This window comes from Anguilla anguilla, chromosome 19, assembly GCF_013347855.1.
Source record: "Anguilla anguilla isolate fAngAng1 chromosome 19, fAngAng1.pri, whole genome shotgun sequence".
NCBI classification, from domain to species: domain Eukaryota; kingdom Metazoa; phylum Chordata; class Actinopteri; order Anguilliformes; family Anguillidae; genus Anguilla; species Anguilla anguilla.
In genome coordinates this window covers 16,285,101-16,302,718 of record NC_049219.1, presented here as the reverse complement: position 1 = coordinate 16,302,718, position 17,618 = coordinate 16,285,101, and the positions used below count along the sequence as shown (strand labels likewise).

Sequence of the window (17,618 nt, the reverse complement as noted above, 5' to 3'; positions counted from 1 at the left end):
AACGATGACCGAAACCAGGCGTCTCGCTGCGAGAGGAGCTGAACGTGCGTCGTGCGCTGTTACACTTAACGTGTGTGTATACGTGTGCAGGTGAGTGTGCACGCATGCATGTGTGTGTGAGTGTATGTGTGTGTATATACGTGTGCGTATATAACGTGTGTGTGTGTGTGTATATATTCAAGCGTGTGAGTATATACTTGTGTGACAGGGTATAGCTATAAAGTGTGTTTGTGTGTGTGTGTGTGTATATATACGAGCGCGTGAGTATATACTTGTGTGACAGGGTATATAACGTGTGTGTGTGTGTGAGTGTATGTGTGTGTATATACGTGTGAGAGCGTGTATATAACGTGTGTGTGTGTGTGTGAGTGTATGTGTGTGTATATACGTGTGAGAGCGTGTATATAACGTGTGTGTGTGTGTGTGTGTGTGTAGGTGCCTAAGCCAAGCCCCATGCAGGGTGAGTCAGCTGCAGCCCCACTCCTCCAGAGTGGATCAAACAGGCGGGTGCACGTGTGTAGCAGACACCCACAGAGACCATTAACCCCAGCCCAACCCACACCCCCACCCCTCCCCACACCCCCCTCCCCCTCCCACACTCCCACTCCTACCCCACCCCCCACCCCCCCGCGTGGGGAGCGTGTGAAACAGCCCTACATACACAGAATGCCAACATGGCTTGGCCATTACCCTGGCTAAATAGCTGCCAATATCTTATAGAAAAATAAAAAGCTCCCTCTGGCAAGACTTGGACAAAGAAGAAAGGAATGGCGGGGGGGGTGTTTTTAGTCAGAGCCTCTGGGGGGGGGGGGGGGGGGGTTTAGTCAGAGCCTGTGAGAAGGCCGTTATACGGTAAAGTGAACCCCCTGCTGTTAAATCCAATCCAGCACCGTGCTAGACTTCCACCTCACGGGCAGCTGGCTGTACAGATGCGTGCCCGCACTCTTAAGCCCCAAAAATGCCCGCAGCCAACCCGGCGGGCACCGCGCCAGCACCCCACAACCTGCAGTACACGAGGGCCAATCACATCTGTTCCATTCCACCATTTCCTCCAATCAGAATGAGCAGGAGGAGCAGCAGAGGAAATCATAGCCCTGATCATATAGTGGCAGTGTTGGGTTCTTCTAGTCCTGTTTATAGAGTGTCTCCACTTTCCCTCCAACAGACTCGCTGTTCAAGGTACCAGATAAACCACTGCAGCTACTATGACAACTGTGTGCTGTGATGTCATAGTAGCCACTGTGCTGGACCACTGCACAGCTGTGATGTCACCGAACCAAACTGTGTTTTATGACCACGGCTGCAGTGACTAAGGGAAGCTCACAGGTGTCTAGCTGACCACAGCAGCTGCTTTATGACAACATAAATCACAGAAACGTAAGCACCAGCTCCTGCCAGAGAAATGAGCTGGTAAGCACAACCTAAACTCCAGTCTGCTTCAGAGTTCAATGACTGGCCACCGGACACTGCAAGGGAGAAGCAAACAGGTGACATCACAGCTGCGCAGTCCCAGCTTTAAGGACATGTGACCTGCTTTTAAATGCATTTCCCATGAGCTCTGTGGGTTGCCTTTTATTCTCAGGAATATTTTCCAAATCACAAAAGAGCAAAGACATCGCTTCTCTACAAAAAGCAACCTGGCGGCCGTCGTGTCCATCTCCGGTTTTAAATAAAGCTGCCCGGCTCGCTCTCCTGAGAAGCGCATTCTCTCTGCGCAGGAGTGAGCTGTACGTTAGGCACCCAACGCGGCCCAGAAGTCCGGTTTCCACCTCTATCCCTGACAAAAGGCAAAAGGCAACCAGCTGGAGCCCGCAGAGTAAACACACCAGCGCTGTGAGGACCCCCAGCCTCTGGGCACACACTCAGCACTTTTCCTGTAAATAATTCAAACGAAAATCAAAACCAACCGATGGAGGATTTGTCTTCATTGCACAGTATTTTCCACTGGAGCCGCAACAGAGCAGGAGAACTTAGGTGAAGAGAGGACATTTTACCCCCCCTGCCCCTGCCCCCCCCCCCCCTTTACAATGAATCACAGTTTTGGAAGCCATCCCCACACTCTGCCTCACACATTTTACACAACTGCTCCGGCTCACTTTGAGTGTTTTTTTTTTTGCAGGGGAAAAAACTACAAGAAAAGGCAGTAACCAAAAACAGCTGCCACAAGGATCAAAGAGAAAACACAGACACAGGCTCTCTCACACACACACACACACACACACACATCCACACAGATACACACACACACACACACAGATACACAGATACACACACACACAGATACACTTACACAGACACACACACATCGCTTTGCGATCCAAGCGTTAGAACGAAACGTGCGTTTTGTCGGGTTACTGTGCACGCGAAGGCAAAAGCATGTATTCTGGCAAGCTCTGTGGAATGAGGTGCTGATGGGTTGCTAGGCGCATTAGCATTTTGAGAGTGTGATGCACACAGAGACGGAGGGACACGCCGGGGGGGGTGGGGCAGGCTCCCGCAGCGGGGGGGCTGTTCCGGCAGGCAGGGTAATTAATCGGAAGCTCACTAAGCTATTTGTACAATGGAGTAATTACAGCACTGCTTGCTGAGGGAAGCCCACGGAGTTAGCCCTCCCATCTCTCTGTCCCACACACACACACACACTTATACACACACACACAAACACACACACACTTATACACACACACACACACACACACAAACACACACACACTTATACACACACACACAAACACACACGTGCGTGCGTACGCATACACACACTCAGACATACATACACTCAGACACAAACACACATTCACGTACATGTACGTACACTCACATACACACACGTATGCATGCACACATACACTCACATGGAGATACACACACACATACACACACTCACATACAGACACACACACATCCATACATACACGCACGCAAATGCAGACACAGACACACTCACACACACACACACACACACACACACACACACACACACACACACACACCAGGAGAATGGAGTCGCTCCAACTGAAATAAAAGCAATGAATACATTACAGGGGCCCTTTATCCCGGGCTGAGTGCATTACCATGCCCATTCACACCCCACGCCTGGGGAAGAGCTCCGCTGCACCCACACACCGCTGCATCCCTCTGTCTCTTCATCTCTCTCTCTCTGTCTGTCTGTCCGTCTGTATCTCTCTCTCCCCCTACCTCTCACCCTCTCGCCCTCACTCTGTCTGTGTCCGCATTTCTCTCTCCCCGGCGCTCTCTCTCCCTGTCGCTCTGATGAGCAGGCACATGCAGGTAGGAGAGTGGGGCTCATGCAGCTGCAGCGCTGGTCCTCAGATGTGCACTCTGGGCAGAACACAGAACACACAGCCGAGAAGATTCCGGAACCACTCTGCACTCCCAGGGTCCCAAACGCCAATCATCACCATCCCCTGGAGCAGAGTGGCCCGCAGTGTCTGGGCGGGGCCACAGGACAGTGACCAGCCCCAGTCCTATCATTATCCAACCCCCCCCAATCCATCAGCACAGAGGCAGCCATGTGCGCTTTCCCACACCCCTGCATGTACCCCTTACATGTTTGGGTTAGGGTTAGAGAGAGACAGAGAGAGAGAGAGAGAGGGGGAGAGAGAGAGAGAGAGAGAGGGAGGGAGGGAGAGGGAGGGAGGGAGGGAGAGAGAGAGACAGAGAGAGAGAGAGAGAGGGAGAGAGGGAGAGAGAGAGGGAGAGAGAGAGAGAGAGAGAGAGAGAGAGAGAGAGAGAGGGGGAGAGAGGGAGAGAGAGAGAGAGAGAGAGAGTGACAGAAAGAGAGGGAGAGAGAGAGAGAGAGGGGGAGAGGGGGAGAGAGAGAGAGACAGAGAGAGAGAGAGAGAGAGAGAGAGAGAGAGAGAGAGAGAGGGTAATTTAGAGGGGGAGAGAGAGAGAGAGAGAGAGAGAGAGAGAGAGAGAGAGAGAGAGAGTGTAACGGTGCGTATGGGACCGGTGCTGAAACGCAGAGCCTGTCAGCCACCGGTGCCTGAGCGCTGTTCTCAGCTCGTGTCACTTTGGGGTGGGGGGGTGAGATGGGAGCACAGCAGGAGGGGCGGCTGGGTTGCCAGGGTGGGCGGGACTCAGTGAAGCTGCCGGCGGGGGTTATAAATAGCGCGTGGGGGCTGGCGGAGGATCATACGCGCCGGGGGGGGGGGGGGGTGGAGGGAATGAGAATCAGACGCAGGAAGGACGGGGTTTCCAACGGCATGCTGGGCCCGTCGCCCCGCCGACCGTCCTCTCTCTCTCTCTCTCTCAGCAGGAAACGGCGGCGAACGTGTGCCCCCCCCGGGGATTAGGCGCGTGGAGCACGTCCGGACCACCGCGGAGAAAACCCCGGAAACGTACGGGCGAAACGAGCTCCGAAAACAAACACACCACACGTCTCACACCGAGGGCGCGCACGTTCCCCTCAAAACACACAACAGAACCTGTACATACACAGGATTCTGCGACACTCAGGAAAAATAAGGGTTTGTTTTCCCTCACTGCGAGAAAAGGCATTTCTAAACCAGCTGATTGGCAGTGCTGCCGTCTAGACCCGGTTGGCCACGCCCCTGCAAAGATGGCTGGCTCGGAGCCAAGATGCGAGCAGCAGGTAGGCACGGAATGTACACGGAAGCAAGAGCGTGTCCTCCTCTCCACATTTCACCCCGACCTTTCACAAGGAAGTTTCACAGTCAAGCCAAGACAGAAACGCATGCGGAAATAAATTAGACCAAAAAATACCAAATAATTTTTTTTTCCGATCCCCATCCACCTCGGGGACCCCCGGCTCAGACTCCTGGCCCCCCGAGTTCGGGGACAGGGTCCCCAAAGTGGGCCGGAACAATGGCGCCTTGTGTCGGCCTTGGCTGCGGCGGGGCGGGGCGCGGGGGGGTGATTGGCATGTGGGCGGGGTCAGCGGACCACCGCGGAGGAGCAGGGTCCAGTTCCCCCCCCCCCCCACCCCCCGGCCTTCGCCCATCCTCCCCAGACCCGCTGCTCCGGTTACCAACGGTCACCTAGTTACCGCCTGTCAACAGCACGCTCTGGGACAGCCTCAGTCCCCCTCTTTCTGCCCCCTCTCTCTCTCTCTCTCCTTCAGTCCCTCTCTCTCTCTCTCTCTCTCCTTCAGTCTCCCTCTCTCCCTCTACGCTCTCTCTCAGCGGCACAAAGTCTGTTTTCAAGAAGTGACCAAATTCACAGTAAAAATAACATTAGAAACTCCAGCTCTTCCTCTTTCGCGGAGTTAAACAGGAACACTCAACGCAGATCGAACCTTCTCCTCCGGAAATCCGATTAAAAGGAACTCGCAAAGTGGAAGACCCGCTAGGCATCGCATTCTGTCCATCAGAAAGAAGAGGCCCAGTTCACACCGATCTGACCAAACCAGGCTCACAGCCACCGATCTGACCAAACCAGGCTCACAGCCACCGATCTGACCAAACCAGGCTCACATCCACCGATCTGACCAAAGCAGGCTCACAGCCACCGATCTGACCAAACCAGGCTCACAGCCACCGATCTGACCAAACCAGGCTCACAGCCACCGATCTGACCAAACCAGGCTCACAGCCACCGATCTGACCAAACCAGGCTCACAGCCACCGATCTGACCAAACCAGGCTCACAGCCACCGATCTGACCAAACCAGGCTCACAGTCACCGATCTGACCAAACCAGGCTCACAGCCACCGATCTGACCAAACCAGGCTCACAGCCACCGATCTGACCAAACCAGGCTCACAGCCACCGATCTGACCAAACCAGGCTCACAGCCACCGATCTGACCAAACCAGGCTCACAGCCACCGATCTGACCAAACCAGGCTCACAGCCACCGATCTGACCAAACCAGGCTCACAGCCACCGATCTGACCAAACCAGGCTCACAGCCACCGATCTGACCAAACCAGGCTCACAGCCACCGATCTGACCAAACCAGGCTCACAGTCACCGATCTGACCAAACCAGGCTCACAGCCACCGATCTGACCAAACCAGGCTCACAGCCACCGATCTGACCAAACCAGGCTCACAGTCACCGATCTGACCAAACCAGGCCCACAGCCACCGATCTGACCAAAGCAGGCCCACAGCCACCGATCTGACGCACACACAGCGCACGCAGCAGCGGGACAGAACCCAGAAACGTGGGAATGGCAGAGAAAGGGCGCTCGTTTCATTAGAAAAGGATAGAATGCGGTCTGAAATCAAGCCGTGGCAAAAAGGGGGAAAAACACACTCACTACCCCGAGTGACAGCCGAAACATCACCACGATCCCGACCGTAACCAGCACCGAATCAGCCGCTAGGAGAAGCCAAGAGCGAGACGTCTACCACACGGCTCGGCTCATCTGGCTCAGACACGGACTCTCGGATGAAAAGAGGGAGACAGCCAGACCAGACACAGACCCGCGTAAACAAGGCCTCTCAGACCGACGTCTCCACTCGGAAAGACATTCAAAAACCATCTTAATTGTCAGAGACGTCTGTTTAAAGGGAGAGTGTGGGGACGTGTGGAGGGGTGACAGTGTGGAGTAACGGACAGGGTGCCGGGCCTGAGACCGTCAGGCGGGGAATCTGAATCACAGCGCAGACTCTCTTTCCCACAGTGCACTGCAGAAAGAGCTCACCCTCCACTGCCTCAGTAAACACCCAGGCGTGTGTTTCCAAGGAAATGAGGCGGAAAATTGATGCAGACAAACAGTCTGACTACAGTTAAATCAGCGAGTAGATAAACACACACCCCCTTTACACACACACACACACCCCCCCTTTACACACACACACACACACACACACACACACCCCCTTTACACACACGCGCACACACACACACACACACACCCCCTTTACACACACGCGCACGCACACACACACACACACACACACACACACCCCCTCCTTTACACACACGCGCACACACACGCACACCCCCGAACGCATGCACGCGCGCGCACGCACACACACACACACACACACACACACACACACCCTTTACACGCACGCACACACACACACACACACACACCCCCTTTACACACACACACACACACACACACACTTTACACGCACGCACGCGTATTATCAGCAGTAAGATGGCAGGATGCTTCAGTACCTCACATACACACTATTATTTGATTAATCCCTTTACAATGGGTGTGTGCGATTGGCTGCCCCCACTCCCTCCATCAAAACTTGTTTTCCCCCCCTTCTGAAGGAGAGATAAAAATTTGTATGCTCCTGTATGTAAATGAAACTCGTAAAATGACTTGAGTGCTTGGTTAGACCTTACAAAACCTGACTGATCACACACTCCATGACACCTCTAGTAGACAAGCGTACACTCTCTCCTACAGTCTGGTACACTACACACACTGTCCTGCAGTTCAGTACCTTATACACCCTCTCTTGCAGTTAGGCTCACTGTACACATTCTCCTGCAGTTTGGTACACTACACACACGCTCCCACAGTCCACACAACTGAAGCAGTTGCCTCCAGCCTTAATTCACCTCATTTTTTCTTGGATCTAAACTGGTTGCCAACTTCAGAGCGAAAACAAAAACCAGCACACAAATAAAAAAAACTATGACTTTCAGGAGATGGAATAGCTGAGACAGACCACACAGCGCACTGGAGCCCACTACCAAACACCAGTCAACCCGCTCCGTCTCGAGGTGCCACACTTCCTGAGCTGGGCTCGTTAAACCTTGCTTAATCCCTCCACCCGGCTTCACGCTTTCCAGCACAAAACACAAAACCTCTTTCCCAATCCAACGATCCATGCCAAAGACTCTGAGAAACGATTCCGTTCACTGCGTTTACACACGTCAAAGCACATTTCATCAGAAACAAATGGAAATGGCACGTTGCTCATTTTTTAGCATGTAGGTACTTCCTGCTGCCAAGTTCCGACCCAGGATTTCCAGGGTTGGGGTCAAGATCCAGGTTCTGTGTTTCCACACACACGCACGCATGCACAGACGCACGCATGCACAGACGCGTGCGCGCACACACACACACACACACAGACACTCGTGCACAATCGCACACACACAAATAACTAATAAAGCTGTTTAGCCATAAGCAGCCCGGACAGAACCAAGCAGAATCTCACAAACAGGACAAATTCACCCCAAATCGCCCCAGACCCAAAACAGCGGAGCTGAGAGCTTCAGCTAGAAAGGGGGTGTAAACCGTGGCCATCTTCCCCCTTGGGACACCCCTCCGCTGCCAGCGTGACAGGGTGGGGTGGAGCTGGGTACCTGAGAGCACGGAGCCTTACCCCCTCGCTGGGTCCAGGGCGATGGCCCTGGGCTGGTCCAGGTCCTGCCAGAAAAGCACCTTCCTCAGAGACCCGTCCAGCTCGGCCACCTCGATCCGGTTGGTCTCCGAGTCGGTCCAGTAGAGCTTGAGCCCCAGCCAATCGCAGGCCAGGCCGTCCGGGGAGTGCAGGCCGGAGACCACCACGGTCTGCGCGGCCCCGCCCCCGGCCCCGCCCGAGCGGTTGAAGCCGGTGCGCTTGATGGCCTCCTCGCTGACGTCGCTCCAGTAGATGAGGCCCTGGGCGTAGACGTAGTCCACCGCCGCCGCGTCCTCCAGCCCGCTCACCACCACCGTGGCGTTGCCCCGCCCCTGCGCCGCGTCCACCAGCCGCAGGTCCCGCCGGTTGGCGTACAAGAGGAGGGGGGTACCTGGGGGAGCGGGGAGAGAGGGGGGGGAGTTTTTAAGAGTCACGTCAGGCCTGCAGAACGGTCTCAGACAGCACCGTGGCTGTCCCATCTGTGAGCAGCGCAGAGGCCAATCTTACGTAACAGCTCATTTAACAGCACCGGCGAATCACGGCTTAAGAATGCAACAGCGAGAGCAAACAAAGCCCGGAGAGCGCAAACCCCTGCGGGGGGGGACCCATGAACCCCGCTCCGCTGAGCCCGTCCCTCTCCAGACCATCAGGGAGCGTGCAGCGATGACCTCACACTGAAACGCTCTCCAGGTGTGCAGCTGCCTTTTCACGCCACCGGCTTCAACAGAGCAAGCGCGTGAACGGGCTGGAAGAAAAGCATCGTCAGGAAAAGGGGGAAAAACAAACTAATTATCTTTCATCGTTTTTTTTCTTCTTCACGACAGAGCCCAAAAATAAAAGAAGAGGGGTAGTAAAGCGAATAAAAAAAGACAGAACTTGTGGATGTGGAGCCCGGCCATCGTTGGGGTGCCATACCAGCGGCCGGTGAAGTTTATTTATTTATTTAAAATGAGGAGCTGAGAGCGAGCGGGGGTGAGTCACGCAGGGGGCGGGGCCTGGGACGCACGCGAGCGCAGCGGCGCTAACCCCCCCCCCACTCGGCCCAGGTGCGGGCGTGACTCACCGCTCACGCACGGCCGGAATGCGGGACGCAGCCTCCCGTCTCACGCCAGCTCCGCCCGCCGCGGACCAATCACACGCGTGCGCTAAAACGCGCGGCGTAGCCAAACGCGTCCGAACGCAGCCGCACTAGCCGCTCAGCACCCTGGGACACGGCTCTGTCTGGGGTGAGACTGCTAACTGCCCCAGGGGCCGGACTTACACCCCCTCCTCCCTGCTCCTCCTGGGGCAGATTCCCCAGCACACAGGGTGTCCATCTCACGCTCGCGCAGCACCGTTAGCCACCTGTTTATTTCGGTTAATCATCGATACGTCACAACGCCGATGTCAACTTTGCTCATGCCCCCAACCTACATTACTCTGCTGCCTGACTGACCCCTGACCCTTGACCCCAGGGGTCACTACGGCAGCCAATCAGAAGCACCAGTCTGTAACTCACCATGTACTCTCTCCTTTCCAAGACACATCATGCAACAAAAAACGTTTCACATTTCATGGCCTTCTCCTTCACTCTAGTCCAGCACAGGTCTATATACGATCTCTGAGTCATGTGACATGAGGTCATCGAAAGGTGTGCACACTGCTCACCAGCTGAGCTGCTCTCCTGAAGGTGATGAGTTCTCCCCGTTACACATGTTACCACTCACCTACACAAAGTGGCGTGACTAATGGCCAACCTTACACCTGTTATCAATTACAGCTCATAATGCTTTCCAGGGGTGAAACAGAGCTGCGCTAACCAAGAACCAGAGCACTAGAACACAGGCTACATCTCCAACAACTCCAAACAACACAAACACAGAACCACAAGACCTAAAACCCATAAAAATACCATTCACTCATTAATGGTTTATTAGCTTTATCACAATGAATTCTTGTGACAATGAATTTATCACAATGAATTGTATAAATTCCCCCAAGCACAGAACAGAGCACACAGATCCAGACTGGCTCCAGTGCACTCTGCTGCAACGCACTGCTTTCTCCTCCAGTGAACACGCCCCTCTTCGCTCACGGAGGACTGACTGGGGCGGTGTGTCATCCTCCACGCTGCACCTGAAACCCCGACCACAAACCTGCCATCGGTGCGCCATTCGCCACCTGTTTTCCAGCGGTGCAAAATCGGACACGTGCCCAAACCCGACACCTGCTAACACAGCCCGCTAACATGGCCCGCTAACGTAACCCGCTAACACAGCCCGCTAACACGGCCCGCTAACACAGCCTGCTAATGTAACCCGCTAAAGCAGCCCGCTAACACAGCCCGCTAACACGGCCCGCTAACATGGCCCGCTAACATGGCCCGCTAACACAGCCGGCTAACGCAGCCTGCTAACATAGCCCGCTGTCACCATCTGGCCGCTGCGTGCACACCGGCTGCCTCTGCTTGTAAAAGTGAAGGAAGAACAGAACGGGGCGAAACCAACGCTGCACAGCGCCACCTACAGCAGAGACAGATCAGCGATCGCACTGCCGCGTCCGCCAGTCACTGTGTCCACGGCTGCAATACGCCAAGAGACGCGTCAGTGTCCTGACTGTTACTGATATGGCACAGCGCTGCTCTTTTAGCTGCTGGGACATATCAGCTCTGTGTAAAGTGCTCTAAAGCGGAACCGCACAGACTATTCCCATTAGAGACATACACGGCTTCAGAATTACATCTGATATTTGATTTCTTCCACTTTTCCAGCAGACATGTTTATCTTCCACACCAAAGACACTGTTGCACTGGTTGGATTTTGACCAATTCATTCCAACAGAGTGTAAAAGACACATGTAGGGCAATACTCCACACAACTTAAACAGCATATTAGGCAGACAAAACTGACGTTATACTCACAAATCATATCAACAAGGGAGTGTTACTCACTGTGAACAAGAGTAGCCTAACCTAAGGCTGACAGGTTAGGGAGTGTGGGGAAAAATCAGGGAGAGAAACAAAACGGATAAATTTGGTGAGAATCATTTCCTCCACAATACGGCAATTGTAGAAATCCAAGGCAAAACTAAGAATAAAACTTGGCTAACTGTGGGGTCCTCCTTTAAAAGTCTGCAGAACGTAGGACAAAGCATGCAACTTATAAACACACCAGGAAAAAAATACTACTGAAATGTCCAGTCCTCTTCACAGATTTTTTTTTTTTTTTTTTTTGAGGGGGTGGGAGTGGGGGGGGGGCAGGGGGCAACTTCCATTTCATAAAAAGTGGCACGGGGCCAAACCCCAATCTGACACATCTACAGCCACAGGGATGCACCACGCTCGCAGAAACCCCAGGCTCCCCGCCACCGGTCCACTCGCTGCTTTTTTAGCACGGGGGAATTTCCCTGACTAAATATTTATAAGCTCACGGAACACCAGGAAAGTTCACTGAAGTTGATCCAAGACTACCACTCGACTCTGCCAAGTGTAAACAGAGGGAAAATTACATTTTAGGACACTTAATATTTGGCCACTGATAGCGTTCAGATTTCTGTTCACCCTTTACCACTCTCTTAACGCCCCCTCCCCACGCACACACACACACACACACACACACACACACACACACACACACACACACACACACGGCACCTTGCATGACACACTGGATACTATTATTCTACAAGCACACCGTCATCAGCAAGTCCATTTTGACACAGTTTAGTGCACATTTGCTTGTCAATCATACAATGATAGGGTCTCTGTTCAAGGCAAATTCAGACTTCCTCCTTTGGAACCTTTCGATATGACTATGATTTTATGCACACACACACGCAAGTCACTCCACACATCATTTCAAAATGCAGCCATACATATAAAAAGTTTCAAATAAGAGTTCACTGGATACATCTGAAATGAGTTGCGATCTTCCTCGTCTCAATGTGCACATACAAGTACGACACTAGAAGAAAAATGTCCAAAAGCACCAGCTCTGCCCAACAGCACAGAGGGCATCTGGATGTCCAGTGGAACTCTGAGAGGGAGAGAGAAAGAGAGAGACAGAGAGAGAGAGGGGGGAGAGAGGGAGACAGAGAGAGAGAGGGGGGAGAGAGGGAGACAGAGAGTGAGAGAGAGAGAGAGAGAGAGAGGGGGCTTGGTGTACCCACAACACAGCCCGTTTCTGGGATTAGGACGGTGTGGAACCATCTTGGAAGTTCACAAATCCACAGTTGCGACATGAAAGCCGCGCTCTGAGGCGCCCTGCTCAATGGAAACAACACAGGGCCAATATGGCCGCCAGATGGACCAGGCCCCAAACGCCTGCCTCCAATATCCCCCCTCCCAAACCCCCTTTTAGTGAAACAAAACTCCGCTGCACAAACTCTGCAAGAGCAGAAACTACTACAGCAACAGTGAAACGGCCCCTCAAACACAAGCACGGGCACCTTTTATAGGAGCGCACGCGCTCTCGCATTGCGTGTGCACTTGTTTATGTTTAGGGGGAGGCTAATGAGGTGTGTCCAATCATTCGAGCCTGTCAAATCATTTTCAAGGCCTGAACAGAATGAAAATAAAAGGAGAAAAACCACACGGTGAATGTCGGATTGGATTTTAGAGCAGGCGGGCCAAACAAAATGACCGAGCATTTAAGGAGGATTACAGATTGCACATAAAACAAGACACCCACTAAAACGCCAGTGGAAAATATCCATTTTGTTTTCCACACAATGACAACATCCAGACCCTATATTCCCCAGCGGCTGCTAAGCTGTGTTTTCTGCATGGGTATACAGAGTTTGTATTAGTGAGGCATATCTAGGAATGCCTAGAATATCCAATCAACTAGTGCTCAACAACAAAAACATCCATGCTTAAGGAACACGATCATTTGCTGAGCAGATTACAGCAGGACTGCACCTATGTCCTGGCAGGTTTAACGTACCAGCGGGTGATTAAAGCGTATATGTTACGAGAAAAGCACAACATTTAAAGCAGTCAACTGGCTCAATTAAATATCTACACCAATGGCACTAAAGTAGGATACACGAAAAGTGTAAACACGGAACAACTAGAAAAACCAGATAACCCTAACTATTGCCTACAATTTATATTAAAAATGAACCTTGGTCAGACCGATGTGCATACACAAAGATTTAGAAAAGTATAGTAAAACCACATTTTAGTTTTGCAAACACTGCCTAAATTTTGCAAGATTAAACCATTGTCTCTAAACCCAAATTACGTGAGGCTGGACATGCGTGGTTGCTTAAACTAAGTTGCAGCTGAGATCGGCGTGCCACGATCCTACGTGTTAACCACCTCAAAGGGATCACTTAAGGAAAAAACACCGAACCAAACAATAAACAATCTACACACACATTTCAAAACAACAAGAATAATATTTTTAAATGACAGGAGAATTTAGGAAGCTGGCTGCTGTAAACAGCTTGCAAAACTTTCAAGATTACAAACAAAACAATATGCTTTCCAGATGTACTAAATAACAATTGGTGAAAGTTACACAGCTATCCAGTTATAGCCACTAGTATTTACCCGAAGGTGGAAATAAAGAAAAATAGTATGTGTTTACTGTTGTAAGACCACGTAACTGCATCGCCAGATAGGCTAGTGTAGTGAACGCACAGGCATTCGTTCTGGTGCCAAGTTAGCGAGGTAGCTTGCTAGCCAACTTGAATTCGAGTAGGTAGCTTGCTACGCTAACTGGCTAGCTACAACAAAGCAACACCAACGTTTGACCTCGAACCAAAATGTTTGTTTGTATTTTTTTTACTCTCTTATTGTTTGACAAATACGTTTAGTTAGATGCCAGTTTCACGTTGAACATTGTGTTAAAATACAACAACTGTTTTACAACACAACTCTCCGGTGTATTCTCTAAACAAAAATGCATTGCATTTCGTAGAGGAAAACTGGGAAGCAACGACCACTTCCCAACGTTCCCGATAGCCAATCTCAATAAATTCATAACGTTTGTGCTCTTTTTAGATTAAGTAGTGAGAAGTGATAACAGATTTACTCCATTTGGAAGAGGGAAATATTGAGGAAGACTGGCAAAAGTGCTTGTGTAAATCCATTGGAGCTAGTTCGGTTGTTGGCTAGCTTGGTAGAAACTAGATATGCGCAAGCATTCAACACACTAAATTCGATACATGGTAGAGATCTGCACTGTACTTGCAATCAAGGTATCTAACGTTAGCTGGCTACCCTTAACGCAGGGCCCCATTCGTCTGCACGCAAGGCCTTGTGCAAAAAATGGCCACTTCTCCTCGGAAACCTTTTCCCAACTTTCCAAAAAGGCAACAAAAAACCCACATCAAAAACTCACCACGTATCAGCGAACAAAAACTACACCACAACAGACTCCGCAGAACGGCGCCCATATTTCTCCCGTTTTCTCTTGTCCCCGCCGCTCCTCTTCAGCGCGGGGATACCATCGCTCGGCTGAGTTCTGTCCTGTGAATTATCGGCTTGTTGGATGATTCTGGGTTCTGGCTACAATGTATCTGTAATTATTCTCAGTTCCATTCTGCTCGCGCTCAGCCTCGGCGGCGCTGCGATTCCAAATCCCTGATTCGGCTGCCTGAGCGCAACAACACGCTGGCTCTCGATTCGTCTCCTTCCGCCGGGAGAAAAATGTCAACCCTCCCCCCTTTTCCCGTATTCCTCTCAGTTTCTTTCTCCAAAGCGCTCGACCGCCCGGCTATTGTTTTATCTGATTGCATTCGCTCTCCTTCAGCGAGAGGATTACTCCTAAATTTAAGACGTTGCAGCCAAAATAAATATCTGACAATGTTGCCGAGCCTCTTGTGTTTTTAAGAAAAGGGAAAATGCAGATTCCAACAACAATTGTTTGGAAGCAAAGAAGCACATTCCAAAGGGACTAGTTTCTCACGGCGTGATTGGTGCTCCGGTTTAGAACAACATACCCCGGTGACCCTGCTCGAGCTGCTCGGTCTCTATAGCTCCGTTCCTGAAGGGGTTGGTTTGTGTGCGGTAAACGAGAGTAAATACGGCGTATATTCTGTGCGCAATTTGTCCTTTCCCATAGATTGGAGACCCATGTTTATCAACGGAGTGACAATTGCTTCAGGGTAAATGTTACTACGCTTGGCATGATAAAAACCGGTCATACAATACTATACCATGAATGCATAAAAGGTTTTTGGTGGATTTTGCTCATTTAAGCAACCCTGCTCATTGTAGAACTGGTTGTCTTCAAATGATAATAATAATAAATGTATAATGAAGCTAAAGACTTATGATTGTAATTGCATTATCTGAACAAAAGGTGCACTTTGATATTTTTGACCTGTGCTCTTCTTTGTACTTGAAAATTCAGAAAATTGACCTAGTAATTATATTTCTCAGTCTTCAAGAAAACTGCCACTTTTCACCAGACAAGCAATCTGTCGATAGTGAGCTGGAGGCATATAGACAATGTCTTGAACTCACCGCTTCTTGGAAGTTAAAGCCAAAAAATAAAAGCATCAATATTAATTTTATGGGTTACCAAGGAGACTTTCTATGACAAATTCTACCTGTGAACTTGCCACAATCTCCAGGTTAAAGTATTGGGAAGGGGACTAAACATAATATTATTATTAATATTATTTATAAATGACATTATTGGGTTATTATTTATAAATGGAATTATTGGGGTGTTTATCGGCGAATGCATTTTTGCAGTGTCAGCTAATGTTAGTGTTGCAAACAAATACTGAGTGTTATTTGCTAGTCCTGTTCCAGCTGAAAAAAAGGTGTTGTAACATTGGCTGGTGGTCGTAAATCTTATTCAGTCTTTACAGTTCTCAAGATAAAAAAAGAAGAAAATGGCTGACAGGAGTGCAGAGCCAGACCTTAAACCAGTCCAGATTTATACTGTACACAGTCAACCTCTCTGCCACACTCATCACCATCAAATATTTCATATTCAGTTATTTTTTCAAAAGCGTTTTTCCTCTTGTGAAAAGTAAATTAAAAATATGAGATCTAAATTAAATCAAATGTTTTGATATCACGCTATGCAGGGTGGTAACTTTCACTGAGGACACTGAGATCATGTCCTTTGGCATTTTTATTTTTTTTGGTTTTCATGTCCATTTTCAAAAACTATTAATTTCATTCTTTGGTGAGAACATCAGCGGCAGTTAATTTAGGAGGGGAATTAATGGCATTTAATGTTTTTCCAAAATTTAAGCCAGATCTAGGGGTACAAGTCTAGCATTTACACCCTAAAACGCATCCTCAATTAAATGAGTGAATTAAAGGGGAAAAAGAGTTTACCTCAACCCCCCCCCCCCCCCCCCAGCCCCCCATCCTACCCAAATCTCTTGACCTTGGTATTTTCTTTGGTCCTGGTTACACCCTTGAAGGTACGTGCTGTACGCTGCAAAGTATAGTAATCATTTAAAAAATCATATTCACATGATTTATACAGTATTTCCTTCACTTGAATAAATGTGCATTCTTTTTTCATAAGGGCAAGCACATTTCATGTGTAACCAATGATAAAAGTCATGTGGGTGTTCCGATGTTTGTTCCAGCTTTATGATCAAAAAGAACGCTGTGAAACTGGACATCCTTTCGCTTGGTCTTCACTGCAAATGCGAAAGTGCTGCTGAGGTCGTGGAGGAAGGTCCCTGTTTACACCGCGAAACGGAACGATCCTGTTCAAGAAAGTTACATGATGAAGATTAACGACAGGAGTTACGGACAGCGCACGTGGTCATTGGTAACGACTGCACGTATCTCATATTAAGTGAGCTGGTCTTCGCATGACAGTGGATACCCCAATTTTTTGCATGTGGTTCTAATCACAACAAAAACTTTCTGAGACTGTCCACTCCTTTAAAAAAAGCAAAAACTGTCTATCTTATATGGGAAACATTTTGATTAATGCAAAAAATAATATATGTTAAAAAAAACCTACAACATATGGTCATGCTTTCTATAGTAAAGGGGAAAAAGAGGTAATCCATCCCCAGCACACATTCAGTAGGGAATCTATCCCCAGCTCACATTCAGTAGGTAATCTATCCCCAGCACACATTCAGTAGGGAATCTATCCCCAGCTCACATTCAGTAGGTAATCTATCCCCAGCACACATTCAGTAGGGAATCTATCCCCAGCACACATTCAGTAGGGAATCTATCCCCAGCACACATTCAGTAGGGAATCTATCCCCAGCTCACATTCAGTAGGTAATCTATCCCCAGCACACATTCAGTAGGTAATCTATCCCCAACACACATTCAGTAGGGAATCTATCCCCAGCACACATTCAGTAGGTAATCTATCCCCAGCACACA

General features: G+C 50.0%; 1 protein-coding gene across 1 annotated transcript in view; it reads right to left on the bottom strand.

The window, feature by feature from the left end:
• The window catches only part of lrp6 (low density lipoprotein receptor-related protein 6), a 48,027-nt gene extending 32,810 nt beyond the window's left edge, over positions 1-15,217 (bottom strand). Inside the window, exons 1-2 of the mRNA XM_035401882.1 lie at positions 14,635-15,217; positions 8,291-8,699 (exon numbers count right to left, since the gene is read on the bottom strand). Of these exons, the coding sequence (XP_035257773.1) occupies positions 8,291-8,699; positions 14,635-14,689 (464 nt within the window). The 5' untranslated portion in view covers positions 14,690-15,217. The remainder of the gene's footprint in view (positions 1-8,290; positions 8,700-14,634) is intronic.
• Positions 15,218-17,618: the final 2,401 nt, after the last annotated feature.